Raw genomic sequence first — 22,882 nt, 5'->3', positions numbered from 1 at the left:
TTTTTTTTCTCTTCTCACCTTTAGAAAGATGATACTAAGTTTTCTAGAAAAGCTCACTGTCAGAGGGTATGATTTGAGTAAATGGTGTAAGGATCCTCTTAAAGTAATTTACAAAGCACCACAGCCTCTCTTTTTTCAGGCTTGAGCAGAGACCTCAAAATATTGTATCTCAACCAAGCTGATAATCTGACTCACACTTTAGCTCTATCAGGGGTCTGCAAACTTGGCTCTTTTAAGACTTGTGGACTTCAACTCCCAGAGTTGAAGTCCACAAGCAAAGCTGGCTGAGGAACTCTGGGAGTTGAAGTCCACAAGTCTTAAAAGAGCCAAGTTTGCAGACCCCTGAGCTCTATGACAGTGGCAGTATGATCTGAAGTTGGTGGATATTATCATCAGACTCTTGTTAAAGATGGACCAGTCCCTGTTAGCCTTGGTGTTTTCCTTGGACGCCTTGTGATTGGTCTGACCCAGTGGTGGGATTCAGCCGGTTCAGGTTGGTTCGGATGAACTGGTAGTTAAATGGCTGACTGGCCCTGCCCACTCCATGAATCCCCACGCAGCCCGCTTTTGCTCCCAGGAGGCTGCAGGGAGACCTCCTAGGCCGAAAATGGGGTATGGGGAGGGGTACATCCCCCCTGCAGCCCATTTTTGCTTCCACAGGGGTACAGGAGGCTAAGTGCTGCTTGTCACATCTCCTGGCCATGCCCACCATGGCCATGCCCACCCAGCTAGTCATTAGGGCAGAGGACCAGTTGTTAAATTATTTGAATCCCACCACTGGTCTGACCAAACACCTGATGAGCTTCTGATACCCAACTGGACTGAGACCAGATGACTGCACTCTTGAACCAAATCCTTGCTACACAGACTCTTTCTGCACATGGATTCTGGGAATCATTTAGAACTTCTAAAATGAACAAATTTTAGAGCAGTGCTGGAAGATAGAGCAGGGCCGGGATAGCTCAGGCAATAGAGAAGCCTGTTATTAGAACACAAAGCCTGCAATTACTGCAGGTTCGAGCCCGGCCCAAGGTTGACTCAGCCTTCCACCCTTTATAAGGTAGGTAAAATGAGGACCCAGATTGTTGGGGGGGCAATAAGTTGACTTTGTAAAAAATATACAAATAGAATGAGACTATTGCCTTATACATTGTAAGCCGCCCTGAGTCTTCGGAGAAGGGCGGGGTATAAATGTAAACAAAAAAACAAAAAAGAAGAAGATGAAGAACAAGTCTGACCAAGCCTTTATGGCAATGAAGTTGGCAAAAAGTACTTATTTCTCTATTCTTATTGTATTTCTGAATGGCAAAAAATATGGCAAAACGATTTTGGGAGGCTGAATCCCTCATAAATAAGGAACAGTCATGGGACCCTGTGCAGATCCATTGTGTGGATTATTGTAAGTTTCTGTCAGATAAAGTTGTTTAGATTATATGAAGCTTTTGCAGATGGTTTTTGGGGACTTATTGAACCAACAATTGAGGCATTGTTGATGAATCTTGGTCAATCCTACTGCATTTCTGAATCAGCAAAAAATAAATATTTATAATATTTCATTGAAAATCTTCTAAATTAGAAATAAAATTTCAGCCTTGGAAGTTTTGGGATTCACTTGATTTTACATTGGTAATGAAAGGCTATCAGCAACTGATCTAAACAATCCTTTTTCGTTTCACTTAGGAAACAGTAATATAAACATTTGTTTTTGAGAAATCCACTGAGTTTAATGAGATTTAGTTATATATAAGATTCATCTGCATTTGCATTCTACCAAATAAAGCAACTTGTAATTTAATCAACAAAAACCTTTATTTGTTGTTTTAAAAACAGCCATCTTAGTCTTTTATTTTATTTTACAGTTTGTGCCAGAAACAAAATAGCTTTTATATTAGAGTGCTCTTAATTCTCAATCCCACAATTTAAATGTGCCCTTATACTGAACTCCAATGATTAAGATTAAAAAGCCAGATGCATCAACCAATTAAGGCTATAACACTATATATTCTTATCTGAGGGTTAATATAGTTTACTAAAATGGGATTGAATTCCAAGTAAATACACAAAGGATTGGAATGCTCAAATGCAATCTTAAACTTAGTGGGGAGTATGTCCTGAAAGAAATAATCTTCCAAAGATTAATTGACCAACTAAACTGATTAAAGTTTGCAGCTCTCAGGTTTGTATCAATGGAGGTTAAATTAGGTACCCAATGTGCTTCCTTTTTAAAGTAAGATTTGCCATTTGCATTCCAAGAGAACTTGCCAACTATTTAAAAACCTGTATTAATTAACAGAATATCATAGCTGCAAATATTGAAGAGATCATTAGATGACAGCAAAGAGGTTTTTTTATCTCTCTGTTGCTTTCTCATTGTACCCAGATAAGATTTACCCCCCCCCCCCACATCATAGACTCAAGAACTCATTAATATACATGACTTATCCTTTTTGACTTTGAACATCTGTCTCTAGATATCGGATATTAGTTCTGTTCACACATGGACCAACAAAAAACTGAATAATCTTAACTCCCCTTGCAGAACTAATTTAAATTCTCCATCATCTCTTATACTACAGCAAAATTATGTAACAGCTTTGTAATTCACCAGTTGCATTACAATATGGTGAGTAGAATCATCTCAGCATTTATTGAGATGTATACCTTTCAGCCACATAGGCAGACTCCTGTTCTCTACTTCTGGACCAACTATGCTACCCAGAGGTGGGCTTCACATAATTTAACAACAGGTTCACCTAGTGCAGAACCGAAAATGTGAATGTGTGCATGCACACACACTTTGCTCCTGTGCGCCTTTTGCGCTTGCGTGCGGCTTCAAACACACAGTGATTTTATGCGTGTGGCCACAGCTCACCTTCTTGGGTTGCCGTGGTGAGTAGAGCAGGTGAGGCGTGGAAATCAGCTGGGCTGTGTGGGCAAGCGAGCCAGAGAGTGAGACATATAGGATAGGATAGCACCGGGACAGGTGGACAGGCCCAGCCGCTGGTTGGAACTATCGGTTCACCCAAACCTGTCTCAACCAGCAGCAGCCCATCTCTGATGCTGCCTGACTTTCATAATATTCTGTGGAGAGATGCTCACACAAAATGAAGCCTCATGAGGCTTACAAAGAGCCCCAATATTTTGCATGGGTAAGTAATATAAAAAAATAAAACATCTGAGGATTACTTGGAGATCCTTTCGTAGGGAGATGAGAGTTACTTTGTAATAACTGAAGAAAGTTTAACAGTCAGTACAACTAAATCTCCGTGGTCTCATCCCAAAATCCACAAAACTTTAACCAAAGACTGTCTACTGTTGACCTTACCCCATTCCTAAGAGGTCTGTAAGGAGCATGCATAAGAGCACCAGTGTGCCTATCGTTCCTGCCCTAATGTTCCCTTTGGTTTATTCAATCTGTGTGGTTATTTCATTTATTTCATGCTTATACTAATATATATTGTTGTGTTTGACAAAATAAATAAATAAAATAAAAATCAGTCTATATTAAAGAACACACAACGGTATAAACATTTTATGAATTGTGAATTATAAATTAAATGTGCAGAGATCATAGATGTCCAGTACATACTGGAATGAAGAAAAAATGATGAAATGTACATCATAACATCATAACATAAATTTTGGCTTTTCATATTTGTGTCCCAATGTTCATGTACATATAATCAGATGGTTTGTGCCACAATGTACATTTCATAATTTGTCCCCCTTTGCGCCCTGCCACCCCCCACCCAGATGCCTATAGTAAGAATATCAGAGAAATGGCTATAGCTGGAATTCTGTGAGTTGTGTTCCAACTCGCAGAGCGCAAGAAATTGAAGTCAATGACAATCTTTTAATGAGACATTTGACTGCATCATTTGAGCTTTTTATATTTCTTTGTATGGGATGTTTATTGGTATTGTGGTCCCCAGGGTATTTTTTCATGGATCCTGGAATTACAGTTAGCCCCTCCCCATAATAAATACCTCAATAAAGAGATAAGGAGGCATCTATGTCTTATTTCACTGTAGAACTGAGAAAGTAACATTCTCCTAAATCAGCAAGATCATATCAAGGCTAGAAGAAGAAAACAAGAATTTATATTTTCTTTCTTTCAAGTCCTGATTATATGTCAGGTGTTGTTTCTAACAAGAACAATGTATTTAATTAATGTGTCTCCTAATAATTTCATATCTGGTTATATTCAACCAGAGACATCATTTAAATTGTCAATGAACAGTATTTGCAATTCATATAGATAGCTGCTTCAAACTGCTAATTATGTTCATGTAAAAAAATTTGTTTATGAAAAGGTAGGACTCTTAATAAAAATTGTCTATCTCTCATCTAAACCAACTTATTTCTTCCTATGTTATGATTTATACTGGGAAACCTTTCCTATCACTATCAAACATTTTTTCAATCCTTTCAATATATATATATTTGGGGAACAGAAGGCTTAGTCTCCTTATTAAAGACATCACTTATCCATCCATGCCACATCTTCCCAGTTTGTTCACAAATAATGCTATTAATATTCTGCACCGGTTTCATAAAATAAATAGCTTTTCTTTAATATTTCTCAGCAGGATAGTTTTTCATTATTACATTGACTTTATTTATTAGCATTCTCAAATACCTGCATAAATACAAAATAAGTATGATTAACTCTCCTTTGAGTTTAGCTCATCTCCTAGTGACTCTTTGGAGGGAGGAGTGGAAGGCACGCTTATCAAATTTGCAGATGATACCCAAGTTCACCAGCACTTTATACAATAAAATCCTGATTCAGAAAAACTTATCCAGTTTTATCAATGGGGCAAACACAATAGGATGCTGCCCAATACAGGTACAGAGAGAGATAGGTTGGGGGCAGTGTTTGAGAGAAGAATCTAGGGGTTTAGTGGAATGCCAACTGTACGTAAGAAATTTATGTCATGCAACATGTTTATTTATTTATTTATTTATTTATTTATTCGAATTTTTATACCGCCCTATCTCCCGAAGGACTTAGGGCGGTGTACAGCCAAATAAAAACATAAGAATAACACAAGTAAAAACAACAATTAAAAAACTTATTAATTAGGCCGAAAAAATATCACTAAAATAGTATAAAACCCCATTAAAACTAAATTTAAAACTAAAAACCCTAGGCTAGCCCTGCGCAAATAAATAGATGTGTCTTAAGCTCACAGCGGAAGGTTCGGAGGTCGGGTAGTTGGCGCAGCCCTGGGGGAAGCTCGTTCCAGAGGGTGGGAGCCCCCACAGAGAAAGCCCTTCCTCTGGGTGTCGCCAGTCGGCACTGCCTGGCGGACGGCATCCTAAGGAGTCCCTCTCTGTGAGACCGTACGGGTCGGTGGGAGGCAATCGGTGGCAGTAGGCGGTCCCGTAAATAACCCGGCCCTATGCCATGGAGCGCTTTAAAGATGGTAACCAAAACCTTGAAGTGCACACGAAAGGCCACAGGTAGCCAGTGCAGTCTGCGCAGGATTGGTGTAACATGGGAGCCACGAGGGGCTCCCTCTATCACCTGCGCAGCTGCATTCTGAACCAACTGCAGCCTCCGGATGCCCTTCAAGGGGAGCCCCATGTAGAGAGCGTTGCAGTAATCCAAGCGAGATGTCACGAGTGCATGAGTGACCGTGCATAAGGCATCCCGGTCTAGGAAGGGGCGCAACTGGCGGACCAGGCGAACCTGTTGAAGGGCTGGTGCATTTTGAGCTTCATTAACACAGTGTCTCTATCACAGAAGATACTGTAATTATACGTGCTGATGATCACATATAGATTGACTGAATTAATTGCCTGATTTTTTTTTTTTTTTTGCAAAAGGAGATTCAGGCTGAACCAGGAATAAATTTATTGAATTTATAGTAATAGCTATTAATACAAATCTTATGATTTATATTGATATTGATTGTTTCCTGATTGCTTATTTGTACCCTGTGACTATCATTAAGTGTTGCACCTTATGATTCCTGATGAACGTATTTTTTCTTTTATGTACACTGAGAGCATATGCACCAAGACAAATTCTTTGTGTGTCCAATCACACTTGGCCAATAAAAAATTCTATTCTATTCTATTCTATTCTATTCTATTCTATTCTATTCTATTAAGAAAGTGTGGCTGTAACCACCCTGGATTCCCTGCCCCTCTCCTTTCCCCACCCCCACTCCACTCCCTGTATTTTCAAATGAGAGCAAGATAGTCATCTGTTAGAATCCATAAATCACCTGCAGGAAGCAGAATGTTAAACTAGATGGCCCTTTCATCTAAACAATCTATAATTTTATGATTTTTATAGTAATCGATTTCTATCTATTACATTCAGGTAGTTCCATCTAAACCAATAAGACAAAAAAAGAAAAAAATTATGAGAAAGTATAAAAACAAACTTATTTTTTATGCTATAAAGCTCTTAAAAACCTACTTCATTCCTATAGTACCAATGTAATAAATAACAGATAAGTATTTACATTAACGCCAAAGGCTGCTTATTACAACTAATCTGACATCAACTTTGGGCAGGGAAGAGGCTTAAAAAGATGTAAAAAATATTCACTACCTTTAAAGTGGCAATTGCAGAATCCATAGCATAATACACCCAAAATAGGTGGATCTAATCTTCTAGTGGAATTGAGATGCTTCTCCAGCAGGAGCTGGGAAATTCTTCCCTCATAAATATATCTATAAAATAAGAGCAGTTGGTGAAGGCCTGTTCCCTAAATCATTGTAGATTTTTAATCTTTTTTTTTCCTTCTAGGATTGGCACCAAGAGGGAAAGGAAGAAATGGAGAGAACCGTTGTCTAACAAGTGGTTACAATTGCATATAGTACAGGGAAATTCCATTATCACGTTAGCACTTCATGTGCAGTGGGGTTTTCTCCTCTATTCTTTATCTCCAACTTCTTATACTTGCCTTTAGGACAGTGTTTCTCAACCTTGCCAACTTTAAGACATGTGGACTTCAACTCCCAGAATTCACCAGTCCATAAATCTTTAAAATTGGCAAGGTTGAGAAACACTGATTTAGGTAATTTCTCAATCCTCTGCATTTTTCTTTTCTTCTTCCTATATATGTTTATATGTGTATATACTATATAATCTTTTTGTATGATGTTGTGACAAAATAAATAAATAAATAAATAAAATAAATTACATTTTGAGGGCACAAGGGAAGTGAAATCATGGGAAACATTCACTAGATATCAAAGATAATGAAAGGCATATTTTTTTCTTTTTTAATTACATTTATATTCTACCTTTGCACCAAAAGAAGGGCATTTAAAACATTTAAAAATAAACAAAGTTTAAAAAAAACCCTGAAACAACAAATTAAACTGAATGCTAAACAATAAATTATAACATAATACAAGCAATATTAGAAGCTCAAAGTAAGCAACCCATTAAACAGATTAGAACAGTAATAATCAATAAATAAATCAATAAAAGGAATAAAACGTAATGATAGCACTATTAAAACATTGATAGCATCCTCTCTCCCAAAGTCTGTTTTTTACATCGCAGGCCTTCTTAGGTAAAAATGTTTTGGGGGCCTGTCAGCAAAATGTTCTACGGAGGAGCTGTGGTGGTGCAGTGGTTAGAATGCAGTACTGCAGGCTACTTCTGCTGACTGCTGGTTGCTAGCAGTTCGGCAGTTCAATTCTTACCGGCTCAAGGTTGACCCAGCCTTCCATCTTTCCAAGGTCAGTAAAATGAGGACCCAGATTATTGGGGGCAATACACTGACTCTGTAAACTACTTAGAGAGGACTGTAAAGCACTGTGAAGCGGTATATAAATCTAAGTGCTATTGTTATTGCTAAAGAAAAGAGCTGGTCTGACTGCTTTTGAAAAGTCTGCTGAGTCCTCAACTCAGCCCTCTACATAAAAAGCAGCTTCACTACTAAACACAAAATACTTCTAATGTTCTGCTGTAATTAAACAATGATCCACTAATAATGGTAATTTTGAATTTGGGAATCTCGCAGTAATCTATTCCAGCTTAGATCCTCTTCCTTTGTGTCAATATATATTTATTTTGAAGATGTATGAATTATTAACATTTATACAATTTATTAAGTTTTACACAAATTTATTTGCACATGGCATTGATCCTGTGTTAACAGCAAGCTCTTCAGTGTGAAAATTGACTACTGGTAAAAATGTTTTTTGTAGAGCTTAAAAATACTGAGATATCCATTATTGACCTAGTTTGCTTATTGTAATCATATAGTAAAGAAGATTTATATGAGCAAAAATAATGTTATTAAAGTGAACTACTTTGGAAGAGAGGAAACAGAATTATGCCCCAAGCTTTAATGACTATGCTGCCATGACAATCTAAGAGCTTGATTTGACAAAACTTTTATCCACATGAGTTGTTTTTATCCACTTCTTAGCTTCTCTTCTCTTCTCTTTTAAATAGGTGCCATAAGTCACTGTGCCTCAGTGTTAGGGTCCGTCAACAAGAATTACATGTAAAAAAAGAATATGCTATGTTGTATATGGCTACAACTTTATGAGATCTCATCTCCTACAATGGTGCTTAAATGTTTGTGAACCTTTTTTTGACTTTTCAATATTTCTGCATAAATATGACCAAAAAAAGGAGTCTGTTCTTTATACAAGTCCTAAACTTAGATAAAGAGAACCCAGTTAAACAAATTAATTAAAATTAATTAAAAACACTCATTTGTTGATTTATTCGGGAAAATTATCAAAAGCTACATATTTGTGTCTTGACAGACTTGAAAGTTGGCCGCTCTCTAACAAAATGAAATTCAGTGGTGAAAAAAGTAAGATTCTACATTTAGGCAAGAAAAACAAAATGTACAGGTACAGTATAGGTGGTAGCTTACTCAATAGTAGTAACTGTGAGAGGAATCTTGGAGTCCTAGTGACAACCATTTAAATATGTGTTAGCGGTGTTCAGCAGCTGCCAAAAAAGCCAACACAGTTTTAGGCTGCATAAACAGAGGTATAGAATCAAGATCATGTGAAGTGTTATTACCACTTTATAATGCCTTGGTAAGGCCACACTTGGAATACTGCATCCAGTTTTGGTTGCCACGATGTAAAAAGGATGTGGAGACTCTAGAAAGAGTGCAGAAAAGAGCAACAAGGATGATTGGGGCAGGGGTGAAATTCAAAATTTTTCCCTACTGTTTTTGTGGGTGTGGCTTGGTGGGCATGGCAGGGGAAGGATACTGCAAAATCTCCATTCCCTCCCCACTCCTGGGGGAAGGATATTGCAAAATCTCCATTCCCACCCCACTCTGGGGCCAGCCAGAGGTGGTATTTGCCAGTTCTCCGAACTACTCAAAATTTCCACTACCAGTTCTCCAGAACCTGTTAGAACCTGCTGAATTTCACCCCTGATTGGAGGCTAAAACATATGAACAATGGCTGCAGGAACTGGGTTTGTCTAGTTTAATGAAAAGAAGGACTAGGGTGACATGATAGCAGTGTTCCAATATCTCAGGGGCTGACACAAAGACAAAGAGGGAGTCAAGCTTTTCTCCAAAGGACCTGAGGGTAGGACAAGAAGGAAACTAATCAAGGAGAGAAGCAACTTAGAACTAAGGAGAAATTTCCTGACAGTTAGAACAATTAATCAGTGGAACAACTTGCCTGCAGAAGTTGTGGATGCTCCAACACTGGAAATTTTTAAGAAAATGTTGGATAGCCATTTGTCTGAAGTGATGTGGGTTTCCTGCCTAATCAGGGGGTTGGACTAGAATATGTCCAAGGTCCCTTCCAACACTGTTATTCTGTTTTCTGTGTATGGCAAAACACAAAACTGGTGTAGCCCTGTGGGCAACAATAACTACAACTAAACATTTCTGTTAACTGTTCATCAGTCATGAACATCAGCTTGAAGGAATTTTAGCACATTCCTCCTTACAGAACAGCCTCAGCTCAGGAATGTTGGTGGGCTTCCTCACATGAACTATCCTTTCACAACATCTCTATGGAATGAAAGGCTTTGACTAGACCATGCTAAAACATTAACTTTCTACTATTTTAACATTTTTTGGTTATTTTTTTGCATTATCATGCTTCATGACCCACTTTTACTTGTGTTTTAGTTCACAGACAACTTCTTTTTGTAGAATTTGCTGGTACAATTCAGAATACATAGTTCCATCAAGATCTGGGTGAGCATTGTGAGCTAAAAGAAGTAAAGAGGACAACACAATTAAGACTGAAATATCAAGGGGTCCTTGGTGCTCTTTGAGCTTGGCCGCTTTTCTTCATACATTTCATTGCCCAAACTAGATAACATGATCATGATACCGATGATGATGTTACCCAGTTTGGGTAATGAAACATCTTCAAGAAAACAACTAAGCTTGGAGAGCACCAAGGACCCTTTATTTCTGGCTTGAGCTACAAATATTATCCTCTGTCACTGACCTAGGTGTCAAGCCTGGTCCAAGGCAACCTCTGCATATAAGGAGAGGATAAGAGATTGCCCACTGGTGCTTCAGACTCCTACTCTTCATAAGAAGACTGGAGGACATTGGTTGGCCCGTGGAAAACAAGGGAAGTCACCAAACTCTCACCGATGGCAGAGCCTTTAACGATACCAGGTTTGTCCAACATCACTTTCTAAACACTTAAAAAAATATATATTAAAAAAGGTCTTCCAAGAAAGAACTCTGAAAAACCACCTGGTGAAAAAAAAAGTCATCCCAAATAGAACAAAAATTAATAAGTTAAAACATTTAAAGAATATAATAAATGGTAAAAAGCTAAATTAAGAATTTAATTTTAAAAAGTTTTAAACAAATCAAGGGGTCAGAAGAATTTGGAATATTAGTGCTTTTGCTAAGATTTTTGAAATAACTAAATAATAAAATATATATGTTGGACCATAAATCCAATAGCAGGCTATTAAGAAAGAGATGATTCGTTGAACATTTCCTGACATGAAGGCTCAGAATGAACAAAGATAATAAAAGTTTCTTTCAGCATATAAATAAGAAGAAAAAAGTCAAAAAAACAATCGGTCCACTAAAGATGGCAAGGAAGTAACAGGCAGTAGAGAGAAAGCAGAGATGCTTAGCTCATTCTTTGCATCAGTCTTCATGGAAATACAGCCCAACCTACCAAAAACGTAACTGTAAAAGACAGACTAGAAATAAAAATTAAAATAAGCAAATGGTAAGAAAACATCTGCCTGATCTTGATTAATATAATTAATCACCAGGACCTAATGAATCACCACCTGATTAATCACCAGGACCTAATGAATTTCATCTCAGAGTTCTGAAAGAGCTGGCAGATGTTATCTCAGAACCATTGTACCATATCTTTAAAAATTTTGGCGCACCTGGGAACTGCCAGAGGATTGGAAAAGAGCTGATGTGGTTCCCATCTTACCCCCCCCCCAAAAAAAAGGTGGGGGGGGGAGCCAGACCCAGGAAACTACAACCAATCAGCCTAATACACTTGGGAAGATAGAGGAAAAAATTATTAAAAAACAGATCTGTGAACATCTAGAAACAAATCAAGTTATAACTAGTAGCCGGCACAGGTTTGTTAAAAACAGATCAGACTTCTTTGATCAGGCTTTAAATATGAAATACTTCTAAAAAATTCTGTAAATCCTTCATGGATTTTTTGCCAATACTTGGACAGAAGTAACAGCAATTTTTGGATTTGTGAATGGATGGAGGAATTATGGGAAGAAATGAATTATGCTTATAAACTTAGAAGGAGTCTGGAAATATTAAATTTGACGGCACTTGTTGCAAGGAGGATCAGGAGACATTTTTTAAAATATTCTTATTTTTACATGTATTTTCTTTTCTGTTCCTTTTTTTTCTTTCCTTTTTTGCATTTTTTATTTTTCCTTTCTATTTTCTTTTCTCTGTCTGATTTCAGTTTTTATTAACTTTTAATATTATTAATCTCGTCAATAAAAAGCATTTTAAAAAAAGAAAGAAAATATCCTGATAGTATGTAGTTTTTCTGGCTCTAGCACAAAAATAGCTGATCACAATCTTCCTGTGGGATTTTATTTTTAATTTTCCAGTCTGGCACAAAACACAGAGATTTCCTAGTAGTCTCACATCTAAGAACTTATCTATTGTTAACACATATAAAGTTAAACAATCTTGTTTGACTTTTTTCATGATCTGCATGGTTGCTAATGCTAATGACACATGCCAATGTGTGTACTCTATATGCTAAGAAAACCTTCAGAGGAGCATGAAAAACTGCATTCATATTTATGTTTCTGTGTGTCCTAAAATATACAGTATTGTTTACTGTTGGAAGAGAAGGATCTCTATTGTGAAGCAGCCTAACCTGCTATACTAAACCTTCTTACTTCATTGACTATATCTGTGCAAAGCCCAAACATGGTCTTGATTCCACTAGATTCCACAGAGGTTGAAATGAAGAGAACCATTTCACTTAGATAGGTTATGAGGAATAAAAATATTGCACATATGAATGTTTGCATGCAGTCCCAAAATACTCCTGTGTTCCACAGAGCAGTGTCTTCTCCTTTGACTTGGCTCAAAACATCATCTGTATGCTACTAAGACTCTCATTGTTATGATCTTTAACTGGGTTAAAAACAGTGCATTTCAGGGCAACAAATTTTGAACCAAGGTATCTCAAATGGGCCATCTTCCAGAATGTGTCCCAAATCCAGGACCCATGTCTTCCAAGGGAATTAAATTTGGGAATGTTGTGCCGGCTTTAGTGCTGTTAGCTCTGCTGCACTTGGCTTGTGGTTGCTACCGCCACCACATGATGCTCATTTTGAATATTGCATTTCCCAGCCATTCTCACAAACTCAGCAATAGCCGTTTACCTGCCTGCTTGAAAAGGAAAGGAAGGGAAGGGAAAGAAAGGAATAGAGAAGGAGGAATAGGAAGGGTGGAAGTAAGAAGGGGGGGCAGCCTCACATACTCTTCTCAGCCAATGCTGCTCCCTGTGTGCTCTCCTGATCTGCCTCTTACACGTGCACCTTCCCTGACCCATGCAGCATGTCATTTGCACACACTCTCCATAACCCACCAATTCTTTTGGGTCTTCCATGACCTTTGTGACTTCCAGGGGTGAAATGCTCCCGGATCGGACCGGCTCACGCGATCCGGTAGCAATGGAAGCTGCCGGTTTGGAGGACCGGTAGCAAAAATCCCTGGCCCCACCCCCCGCCTCTGCTTAGTCCCACCATCAGCAGAGGGTTTTTTTTACTTTTAAAAGAAGGTTTTGCTTCAGCTGAAACATGCCTTTAAAAGTAAAAAAAAGCCTTTGAGGATCCCGCCCCTCAACTGAGATCGGCAGAGCCTTTAAACTTAAAAAAAAATTAAGGGCTACTCTGGGGATCTCACCTGAGTTCCTCATCAGCAGAACCTTAAAAAACATGTAGAAAACCTCTTTTTAAGAGATTCTAAGGCACTTACCTGATTACTGAAGACCTCATGGCTTTTTTCCCAGCCGGAAAGCCCCAGTTTCGCTTTCAGCACCAGACAGAACTAATCTAAATTTAGCTAATCTATTTCATCACTGAGTGATTAATGCTGGCTGGCTTTCCTGGCTGAGGAACTCTGGGAATTGAAGTCCACAATAAAATAAAATAAAATAAATAAAATAAAATAATAAAATAAATAAAATAAAATATTTGTGCAGCTTTCTGAGATTTGGTGTGTTTCTGTAGTGTTTCACTCTAACTACACAAACACACAAAATCTCAGAAAGCTGTATGTGGTATTTTGTGTGTGTATGTGTCAGTTGTGTTGTGTGTGTGTAAAGTGTGAAAGTTGGTTTTTGAGCTTTTTGTGGCTGTGTGAAGTGTGAAATGCAGCTGCTTTTACGTTGTGTGTGAGTCAGTTGTGTTGTGTTGTGTGTGTGTGTAAAGTGTGAAAGTTGGTTTTTGAGCTTTTTGTGGCTGTGTGAAGTGTGAAGTGCAGCTGCTTTTACATTGTGTGTGAGTCAGTTGTGTTGTGTTGTGTTGTGTGTAAAGTGTGAAAGTTGTTTTTGGTACCTCTTATTGATTTTTATACTTTGTTTATTATTTTTATTATTTATTGTTATTGGCCACGCCCACCCAGCCATCTGACCACCAAGCCATGCCCACCAATTAACCACGCCCACAGAACCAGTAGGGGAATTTTTTAGATTTCACCCCTGGTGACTTCCCTTAGGCACCTCCATACACCAGTGGTGAAATTTAAACCAGTTTACTACCAGTTCGCTGGTTGTGCATGTGCGCTATCAAATGTGCGTGCGTGCAATGCACACCAAAAGGAGGCATGAGGTAGGTAGAAAAGCAAGGGGGGGGTGATCAGGTGTGGCGTGCAATCTTTTTTTTACTTTTAAAAGCATTTTTTACAACCTTTTCAGCCGAATAGTAAAAGTAATTTAATTTAATTTAATTTAATTTAATTTAATTTAATTTAAAAGTAAAAAAAAGGCTCTGACGATCGCGCAGCTCAGCTGGGATCATCAGAGCCTCTTTTTTTACCTTTTAAAAGCATTTTTTAAAAGAAGCGGCAAGCGGGAAAGTGGGAGACCAGGCGATTGGGTGGGCATGGGCGGAGGGGGGGAAGAGATTTTTACTACCAGTTCTCTGAACTACCCGCCGCCATCGCTACAGGATCAGCCGATCCTGCCCTAATCGGGAGCATTTCACCCCTGCCATACACCCTTCTCAATCTATGCTCAATAGCCCCCGCACACACACACACACACACACACACTGTGCTGTCCCTGAACTACAAAGTACCTCTTGTGCACTCCCAAGCACTCCCAGATATCTTTCCCAACCTCTGCTTGCCTAGAAGGAAGCCCTCCTTGTCCGGTTCGGCATCTCTTAGGAACATCCACACTTCTTTCTCAAACCATGTGACACCTATCCCACAACCCCATATCCCTTTCCTAATCCATACCCCCATAAACCCTTTCTAGTTTCCCCACCCAGCAGCAGATACTTACCTGCCTTCTGGATTTGAACCTGATGCTTTTTTGCTGGCTTCCCTACTGATTTTCTCCCAGCAAACTTCCCACAATTAAAGTAAATGGGGAAGCTGACAGGAATTTTAGGGACAGAGAGACAGGCTGGAAGGCAAGAAGGAAGGAAGGAAGGAAGGAAGGAAGGAAGGAAGGAAGGAAGGAAGGAAGGAAGGAAGGAAAAGACAGAATAATAGGAAGAGAGGGAGAAAGGAAAGAATGAATGAAGGTGGAGGGAGACACAGTGTGAAGGAATAAAGGAGGCAGGGAAGAAAGGAGGAGGGAGGAAAGAAAAGGAGGGAGGGGGATGGGGATGGAACAGAATGAACAGAAAGGGAGCGAGAGAGGAAGGAAGGGGGAGGACCAGTGAGGAAAAAATGAAGGGAAGAAAGAAAAAAGGAAGGAAGGGAAGGAGGGAGGGAGGGAGGGAGGGAGGGAGGGAGGAAGGAAGGAAGGAAGGAAGGAAGGAAGGAAGGAAGGAAGGAAGGAAGGAAGGAAGGAAGGAAGATTTCTGATGGTTCCTGCCAGCTTCCCACAAGGAAACTCAATGGGGAACCTGGCAGGAAGTCAGAAGTTGTTCCCATTACCACTGCTTTCTTGACCACATGTGTTCATTCTGTTTCTCTGTTTAAGTAAGGAAATAACTCTAACAATGACTCAACCTTATGGAGTTTTGATTTTAAAGAATATTCCCCTGAATGACATCAAAGGGGGCTACTTTTCAAGAGCTCCTTAAAGAGGCCTCAGTTCTTAAAGCATTCTTTGTATTCTATTTCTGAATATTCAGGTGTATGTGTAACCCAAATAGGTACAGTTTTTGATGGAGGAAATTGGACTGCTGCTTTTATTGGAACTTACTATTAAGAGAAGTTAAGGAACAGTAAGGAATGGAAAAGTGTCTGGAAAAGAGTGTTGAAGTAATAAAGGACAGGGGGAGATAGAATAGGAGGCTGCAACCAGTCATTGTAGAGAAAGCAGGACAAAAAGCTGCCTGGTTTTACTTCCTTTCTAACCAAGGGAGTTAAAATGATAACCAAAATGGCTCTTCCAACCGATTCAATGCCAGATCAACTGCTGATAAACCATAAACCGTAAACTGAGCCATGGTGACGCAGTGGTTAGAATAAAATATTGCAGCCTAATTCTGCCACATCTCAGAAGTTCGATTCTGACCAACTTAAGGTTGACTCAGCCTTCCATCCTTCTGAGGCTGGTAAAATGAGGATCCAGATTGTTGGGGGCCAATAGGCTGATGCTTAGAGAGGGCTGTAAATCCACTGTGGAGTAGTATTTATTTATTTATTTATTGAATTTATATTGCCACCTATTCGCACATGGCGACTCAAGGTGGCTTCAGAATATAATATCTCATTTAAAACAATAAAACTAGTAAAAAAGAATGAAATAAATTAATAAAATATAATAAAATAAAATCTTAAAACTGGAAGGCAAAGAGAGAGAAGAATAGAATAGTACATAGAAATTCCACAACTAGATGCTCTAATTGATAGGTTAGATTAGATAATTTTCACTAACTAGATGCTCTAATCAATACATTCCAAAATTTTGAGTATGTGCTATTGTCCACGAAGTTCCTAGGTTAGAGAAGGTATATAGTTATCATATTGTCCACTCTGCTGTCTAGCTGTCTCCTGTGCTAGTTAGATTAATCTCAGGAATGGTATAAATTACCCATCTTCGCCTGGGGGATTTCAGTGTTCACACTGAGGTTGCCTTCTCAGAGCTGGCTCAGAATTTCCTGCCTATAGTGATTAATTATAGATCTACCCCAGCTGGTTCCTGGCATCAGCATGTAGTGGAACACACGCTGAGTTTAGTATTTTAACCAGATGGAGTTGGTGATCTGAAGACTGTGGAGCTGAATGAGACATTATTGAAATAGATTGGGTACTTGATATTATCAGCCTTAAGTGCCCTTTTCTTTCTGGTGGAGCCAGATTATCACTTTGGTTTACTAGGGAGCTGAGAGTGATATCCTTATGAGTTTTGTTGTGGATGGGAACTTTGGGCACTTCTCCCTAGTTGTTCTGTTCCTTGCTGGTTATGCCAGAAGATTTAGCTGGAGGACACTTAGTGCATTGACCAACTTGATACGTTGACATGAAACATGTAAATTGGTAAGATTATGTCAGGCTTATGTCTAAACCATTCAGCTCTGAAGTTAGGGAGGGAAAGAGTCAACTTTAAATGGCTGCAAATTTATATTGGGCTAAAAGACCTTCAGCAGATCTGCCTTGTTGCATAAATACCATATGGCAGCCCTGTCCAAATAACACATTTGCCTTGCACCACCTGCTCTGCCTGCCTACCCAGAAACGAATTAGAGAGACACAGCAACAGGAAAAGCCAGGCTCTCAGTTATAGAGCTCATTGCCATAGTCCTGGTAGACGCTGAACAAAGCTTCCTTCCTAACCCTGATTGGCTGCAGGGGCAACTAAATCACACCAGGCTTGAAGTCAGTCCTCCTGCAAGCGCTTATAACAGATAATGTCTGAAAATGACTTTAAAAAAAATCTTGGCAGAACCTCTTGCACCTGAGCTCCGAATAAATTGACAGATGCTACAGCAAACATCGTCGTTCCTATTTGGGAGCACTGTTTGCATCCCTGGTGTCAGCTGTCTTGTTTTCCTGTCCTTGCCAGCCCTCCCAGCATGCAAGGAAAATGCTCATACATGTTTTTCTTTTCTCTCCCTTCTTGGCAACCTTGTGAAGGGTTTGTTATGGAAAGGAATGTCTCTCTCTTCTGCAGCTATTTTTCTCCTTCATCAAAAGGCTTCTTTTTCCTACAAGGAGGTTGGATGTATTTTTTCTTCTGGGGATCCCATTTGTGAAGACTGGCCAAGTTGTGGGAGTTGGGAGGCAGCCTTCTTCCTTCTGGCAAGTGATGCTGGGAAGGTACTGTATGGTGGAAACTGGGGGAGAGAGGGCATCCCTGGAAGGGAGGCAGCCAGAATGTTTTATGTTTATTTATTTACTTCATTTATTTAGTTTGTCAAACATGTATAAGATAACAGATATAAGTATAAGCATGATTATGAATACATGAAATGGATACGAAAAAAGGGGACATTAGGACAGGGACGGTAGGCACGTTGGTGCACTTATGCACGCCCCTTACAGACCTCTTAGGAATGGGGTGAGATCAACAGTAGACAGTCTAAGGTTAAAGTTTTGGGGGTTTGGGGAAGAAACCACAGAGTCAGGTAGTGCATTCCAGGCATTGAAATCGTGTTTTCTGTAATCGAGTTTGGTGTGGTTTACCTTAAGTTTGTATTTATTGTGTGCTTGTGTATTATTGCGGTTGAAGCTGAAGGAATCATTGACAGGCAGGATGTTGTAGCAGATAATTTTGTGTACTATGCTTAAGTCAGACAGAAGGCAGCGTAGTTCTAAGTTGTCTAAGCCCAAAATTTCAAGCCTGGTGGCATAAGGTATTCTGTGGTGAGCAGAGGAGTGGAGGACTCTTCTTGTGAAATATCTCTGGACTCTCTTGATTGTATTTATGTCCGATAAGCAGTGCGGGATCCAGACAGATAAGCTGTGTTCGAGAATTGGTCTAGCAAAGGTTTTGTATGCCCTAGTTTACAGTACAAACTACACACTAGTTGTACTGTCTCTCTCTCTCTCTCTCTCTCTCTCTGTGTGTGTGTGTGTGTGTGTGTGTGTGTGTGTGTGTGTGTGTAGGAATATACAGGAGATTCCCCCCCACCCCCTTTTGACTTCTGTTTGAAGTCCTGAGCATGGATCTGTGCAGCTTTTCCAGAACAAAAATATTTTACAGTACTGTTATGAAATCTGGTACAGGGACTGTTTTCCTGGAAAAAATATGGGTTGGCTTAGCTTGTGGTTGTATGTGTTTTAGGAAATCTTGCCGCTGTCTTAGTATGCTATGCACACCAGGACCAGACCAGACCATGTAGTATTTTTAAAGAGCATTTCACACAAGTAAGACTCCGACAAGACCTGTGTTTAACACACAAAATCATCTATTGCAATGTCCTTCCTGTTAAAGACTACTTCAGCTTCAGTCGCAATAATACAAGAGCAAACAATAGATTCAAACTTAATGTTAACTGCTTCAAACTTGATTGCAGAAAATATGACTTCTGTAACAGAGTTGTTGACACTTGGAACTCACTACCTGACTCTGTAGTCTCTTCTCAAAATCCCAAAATTTTCAACTAAAAATGGTCTACTATTGACCTCACCCCATTCCTAAGAGGACTATAAGGGGTGTGCAAAAGAGCACACACGTGCCTACCGTTCCTGTCCTATTGTTCCCTTTCATTATATCAAATTAATAATTTTGCTTATATATATATACATATTTTAGCCTATATTTTAAAGATATTCTAGCCTATATATATGTTTATATGATGTGTTGTTGTTTTTATGACAATGTTTACATGTGACAAAATAAAAAATAAAAAAGTACAACCACTGCAATTTGTTAACCCAGACTCTACTTTCAGATTGAAGTTTTATATCTTCCCAATTTGTGTCTTATATAAGTCTATATAGTGTTCATGTCTCTTGTTCAATGTCATCTGTTCAGGTTTTTTTCCTCCATCCTTTGAACAATCCAGAATTTAATTTTGCCAAATAAACTCTTCTCTGACCTTACTCTCATGCTATGCTTTTGCAGGGTTTCAAATTAGAGTAAAACTCAGGGTTTTCAAAGGGTTTCAACTCACCAAAAGAAGAAAATAATTGAAGTTCAAGGTTGAACTGTGGGGTCTTTGGTGCTCTCTGAGCTTGGTTGTTTTCTTGCAGATGTTTCATTACCAAATTGGATAATATCAATACTAGTACCAGTACTAGAAATGAGAAAACAGCTCAGAGAGCGTCAAGGACACTGCGATTTTAACTTACTGCCTTTCTCTCTTGTGCGTACATTGTAGATCCTCATTAATAGTAAATAATACTAATGATTAGGATTAATTTATCCTACATTATCTGAAGGCAAACTCTTGGAAACAGGCTCTAACAATGGGAAAAACAGAAGGAAAGAGAAGAAGGCTACCACCCAAAAGGTGGAGGGACTTTGTTACAGTGATGATGAATGCACTTTTTGGAGACTTGAAAAACCAGACTGAGAAAAGAAAATCTATCTGTGTGGTTGGTAGGAGTTGAAAACAACTTGATGGTGCATAATCAATCAATCAATCAATCAATCAATCAATCATACTGACTAACATGGATCCTCTAAATCAAGCTTAGGATGAAATTTGAAATTCCTTTAAAAAGTAGGAGAAATGAAATGCCACTCGACACCTGTCTTTTAGTATTATCAGGGAAATATGTTTATGACATCTTTCACCTAGGTCTTTTTAATTAAGGAATGATTCACACAGATCATATTTTCTTATGTAAAGTTATATTCTGGCCATCCTTTTAACTGACTAATCTAGTCGCCAATGTTTCCTAATTCAAAAATACACAAAGATCCAAAGTCATCTACCAAAGCATAAGATATGTTTCTTTATCAAAAGGAAACCTTCACTTTGACTCCAAACAAATTTACCTAACTTCTGTGGGATTCAGTGTGGGATCCACACCTACAGAGTCAAATATTTTGTGATATCTTGCTCCCTAAATAATAAGTAACTTCATTATAGTTTTAGACCAGTTTTTATCTAGTTATCTATATTTTCCTATTCACAGGGCATTTGTGGGCATATCATTTATTATATGCAGGAGAGTGAGACTATCAAAAGACTATTTTGAAAACACCATGCTAGACTGACAGTGGACTTTTTAAAAAAACATTCTGTGCCCCGTTTTTCCATTTATAAATTGAAATCAATGAGAAACTCACAAATAAATGCATAGCAGGGTCACAAACTCATCACCTGAAATCTCAAACTACTACAAAACACCACACCAAAACTACTTTAAAATCAGTGTCATAAACATTTGATTGATAATGGTAAGCATTGATACCCATCAGAAGAATAATGGAAGAGCATTTTACATGTGTCTTAGAATTAAAATGGAAACAACAATGACAGCAACTGGTGTATCCCAAACAGCATTCTGCATGAGGAAGTGAACCAGGCCTTACCATGCAGTAGTGCATCAGGAGGAGAAAATCTGCCAGCATGCCACAGCGATTAGATTCAGCATAGAAACTAAATTCCCTTTGGAAGGCGTGAAGATTATCCAGCTCATCTTTCTCTGCCAAGTGGGCAGGTTTTCTCTAGGCTTCAATCTTTCACCAGTAGTCAAAGCCTTAGCGTGCATCCTACTTCAGTCAGTGGGAGGAATATTTCCTCCAGCTTTGCAATGCCATTTCTCATCAGCCTGGAGAAGTTCTTCATTCCTCTGCTGGCATCAGAGAGACTCCAAGAGAAACAGATAAAGATGGGGAGGGGGGGAGGGGAGAAAAGGTAAGAGAGAGAAAAGATCTTAGTAATGTATATTGAGGCACTGTCAGCTCTCTGAAAAGGGAAGAGGCATTCTATTTTCATACTCGGAGCAATCCAATTTTTTTCCATTTTACCTGCAGAGAGGCAATTATTTTGTAATGAACAAACATTCACAATTCCCACTTGGCACATACTGTGCAAATACAATTCAGTTTTGTATCGCCAATGAATATTCTCCCAGCCATCAACAAAGAAAAGGAAACATACTTCTAAGCTTGCCCTTGTTTAGGCAGCCAAAATTGTATATTGGTATTGGAAAGGAGCTGGGGAAAACAGGCATAATGCTCAGTAAAATCTTCCTAGCAAGAGAAAAACAAACTACAATTCATGTATCTCAACCACCCTAGATGAGGTTCTAATTCTGATTTCAAAATGGTTAGGTGTCAAAAATAGGAGTGGGGCAAGGACATCTGGAGACGGGTGGATTCTTTGAGCTGCTCTCTTCCCATTACTAGTAACATTGACTTTCCCAGATCTTTCTGTAGAGTTTGTTAACTGATTGTGGTTGCTGAGTAGTTAATTTCACCACAGTCAGAATATGCCAAGTGTATAAGAGAGGCTTCTTTCTCTGATCTTCAACTGTAAAGATGTATTAATGTTAATCCTCTTTCTGCCTGGTGTCTGTATATCTCTGTGCCTGTCTTAAGAATAAAAGAATTTTGACATTCAATGTAACTTAATACATGCATACTCAATCCCCTTGCATCTAATTATTCCTGCAGTAGGCACAGCTAAGAAGCCCTTGTGAGGTTAGGCAAATAGTAAGGCTGCTGCCATTCAACTCAAGTTCTTCAGTATTCATCAGTTTCCATATAGTCGATTCTAATTTTACGTTTAGAACCCCATCCTTATAGATGTAGGCTTGGTATCTTGTGATTAACCTGCATTTTGAGGCTGCTTAATCAAACTAATTCTTCCTATTTATTCTCTCAAGTTGTGAAATAAATTTTTTTTGGTTCCAGTCCCAGATCCTGTAACTGTTTTTCCCTCTTTTATTGTACCAAGTGTCCAGTGCCTACTAGATACTTAATTCTCATTAATATATAACCTTCTCTTTCTGATGTCTAAATCAAACAAGTTTAGAGGGGGAGAAAGAAGTCGCAGGGCTATAAAACTTGCCCAGTGAAATCAATCCCTTTATCAGTCAAATTCTGAGGCCATCCCCTTTGGGCTCATTGTGGGAGATTGGTATTATACTAGTACTGTAAGTGGGTGGGGACAATTTCAATAAACATGAAGCTATTTGTTTCAATTCTGGCACTTCCTTTAATGTTCTCTAGCCTTGGTATCCATCCTGCAAATTCTTTTTTTTTTTGAACAAGTTTTTTAATTATTTTTAAGACAAACAAACATAAAAACATCTTCAATCCATTTAGTGTGGCGGTGGGGTGGTTACAGATCTCTTGTGCAATTTCAACATCATCCTGCAAATTTTAAACTAGCCAGCAGCACAAG

At 38.8% G+C, this 22,882-nt stretch overlaps 1 protein-coding gene across 1 annotated transcript in view; it reads right to left on the bottom strand.

The window, feature by feature from the left end:
- TUNAR (TCL1 upstream neural differentiation-associated RNA) overlaps positions 1 to 22,882 on the bottom strand; it is a 60,634-nt gene that overhangs the window by 21,015 nt on the left and 16,737 nt on the right. The window contains exon 4 of the mRNA XM_058162639.1: positions 21,064 to 21,341. Within this exon, the coding sequence (XP_058018622.1) occupies positions 21,064 to 21,102 (39 nt within the window). The 5' untranslated portion in view covers positions 21,103 to 21,341. The remainder of the gene's footprint in view (positions 1 to 21,063; positions 21,342 to 22,882) is intronic.

This window comes from Ahaetulla prasina, chromosome 1, assembly GCF_028640845.1.
Source record: "Ahaetulla prasina isolate Xishuangbanna chromosome 1, ASM2864084v1, whole genome shotgun sequence".
Classification (NCBI taxonomy): Eukaryota; Metazoa; Chordata; class Lepidosauria; order Squamata; family Colubridae; genus Ahaetulla; species Ahaetulla prasina.
Note: the sequence above shows the minus strand (reverse complement) of the source record. Positions and strands in the feature narration are given on the sequence as shown.